At 41.3% G+C, this 1677-nt stretch overlaps 1 protein-coding gene across 1 annotated transcript in view; it reads right to left on the bottom strand.

Moving 5' to 3' along the window:
* Nucleotides 1-1677, bottom strand: part of LOC101851174 — a gene marked incomplete at its 5' end in the record, with an annotated part of 23094 nt that overhangs the window by 15632 nt on the left and 5785 nt on the right. The window contains 1 exon segment of the mRNA XM_013090818.2: nt 916-998. Within this exon segment, the coding sequence (XP_012946272.1) occupies nt 916-998 (83 nt within the window).

Raw genomic sequence — 1677 nt, 5'->3', positions numbered from 1 at the left:
AATGAAGAAAGAGGATAGATAAGGAGCAGCAGAAAGAGAAGTGAAAAAGGAATGGAATGAAATAGAACTACGGAGAAAGTTTTTTTTGTTTTTTTAGTTTGTTTAGTATGGTGTTTTACCTAGGGAGAAAGAACAGGGGAGGGGCAGCAAAGAGATGAGATAAAGGTAGTGGGGCAAAGAGTGAGAGGGAGATCAAAATAGAGAAAGCGGGAAATCGAGGTAAAAAGAGATGTGGAAAAAGATGAAACTGAAGCAATCTCCGAGCCGAAGAGCCTAGACAGCACAGAACAAGAGACGAAACAGTTTGGGTTTGAGAAGCAAATCGGTCACGTTTAGTGGTGTTGATGGTCTAGCGGTTAGGCATGGGCGCACAACCGAAAGTCGTGGGTTCGAACCACGTCAGGATCTGGACCTTATGTCCTTGGAAAAGGCATTTTATACACACGAATATTCCTCACTACACTCAGATGGGAATGAATGCCAAGCTGTCGATAACGCAGGATCAGTATGTTACTGTTTGAAAGCTTAATCAGCTATCTGCACCGTATGCTTCCAAGGATACCGAAAATGTTTCTGCTCTCAGTGATCTAGGGTCTGCTGGGGTAATGTTATGGATTGTAAATCGCAGGCAGCTTCTGGTCAGCGTGAACAGATGCCATAATAATTAGATTAGAAAAATGGATGGATGGATGGATGGATGGATGGATGGATGGATCGATGGATGGATGGATGGATGGATGGATGAATGGATGGATGGATGGAAGATTGGGAGGGTGGATGGATGGATGGATGAACAGACGGATGGATGGACAGACAGACAAACGGAAGGACAGGTGGATGAACAGATGGACAGACAGACAAACAAACAAATAAACATACATGTAATATACAAACAGACAAAAATGTTGCATTTACCTTACACACACACTCCACGGTTGGGTCTGTCTTGAGGGGAAAGGTCTCTCCACTCATGCGATCCTGTCCGTCATAGTGACAACCTGAGGGGGGGGGGTAGTAGTTTGTTAGATTTTTTTGTTTTGGTAAGCGTTTTACGGCACTTGCAGCATAATTAGGTCATACAAGAGCCGAAGATTAGAGGTATTACAAGAGAGTAACAAGCACAAAGAGGAAATGGAGAGATAAGGACGAAAGATGTTTAGTTTTAGTCTTAGTATGAGTTTTACTGCACTTGCAACACAATAAGGTCATTAAAGCGCCGAAGATTAGAGGTATTACAAGAGAGTAACAAATACAAAAAGAAAAAGGTAAGATAAGGACGAAAGATGTTCGATACGAAAGAAGGAGCAAACCACACTAGAGCACCCGCCAACCTTTTGTTTGTTTGAGTGAATAAAACTTTTGACACAATAACGGTCATTTCATACTGACAAAAAGTAAAACAGACAGACAGAAACAAGACAAGGAAAATAAAGAAGTGGAACCTACCAGCAACGCAATATAACCACCCGCGGTAAGGGCGGGGGTAGTAAAGAAAGGGGTGGGGTGGGGCAGATTTAAAAAATATGCGTACATATATTATATACAGTCTTCACAAAAAGTTAAGGACCACTTACAAAAGTGCACTCAAGATAAAAACCAGGAATTCAAATTATGCCTTCTTTAAGATACATTTAATTCACCAATCCATAAGTGCAAAATAGAAGTTTCATCACAATC

The sequence above is a fragment of the Aplysia californica genome, unplaced genomic scaffold (assembly GCF_000002075.1).
Source record: "Aplysia californica isolate F4 #8 unplaced genomic scaffold, AplCal3.0 scaffold01557, whole genome shotgun sequence".
Taxonomy (NCBI): Eukaryota; Metazoa; Mollusca; class Gastropoda; order Aplysiida; family Aplysiidae; genus Aplysia; species Aplysia californica.
The sequence above is the reverse complement of the archived record's forward strand: the minus strand, read 5'-3'. Positions and strand labels throughout refer to the sequence as shown.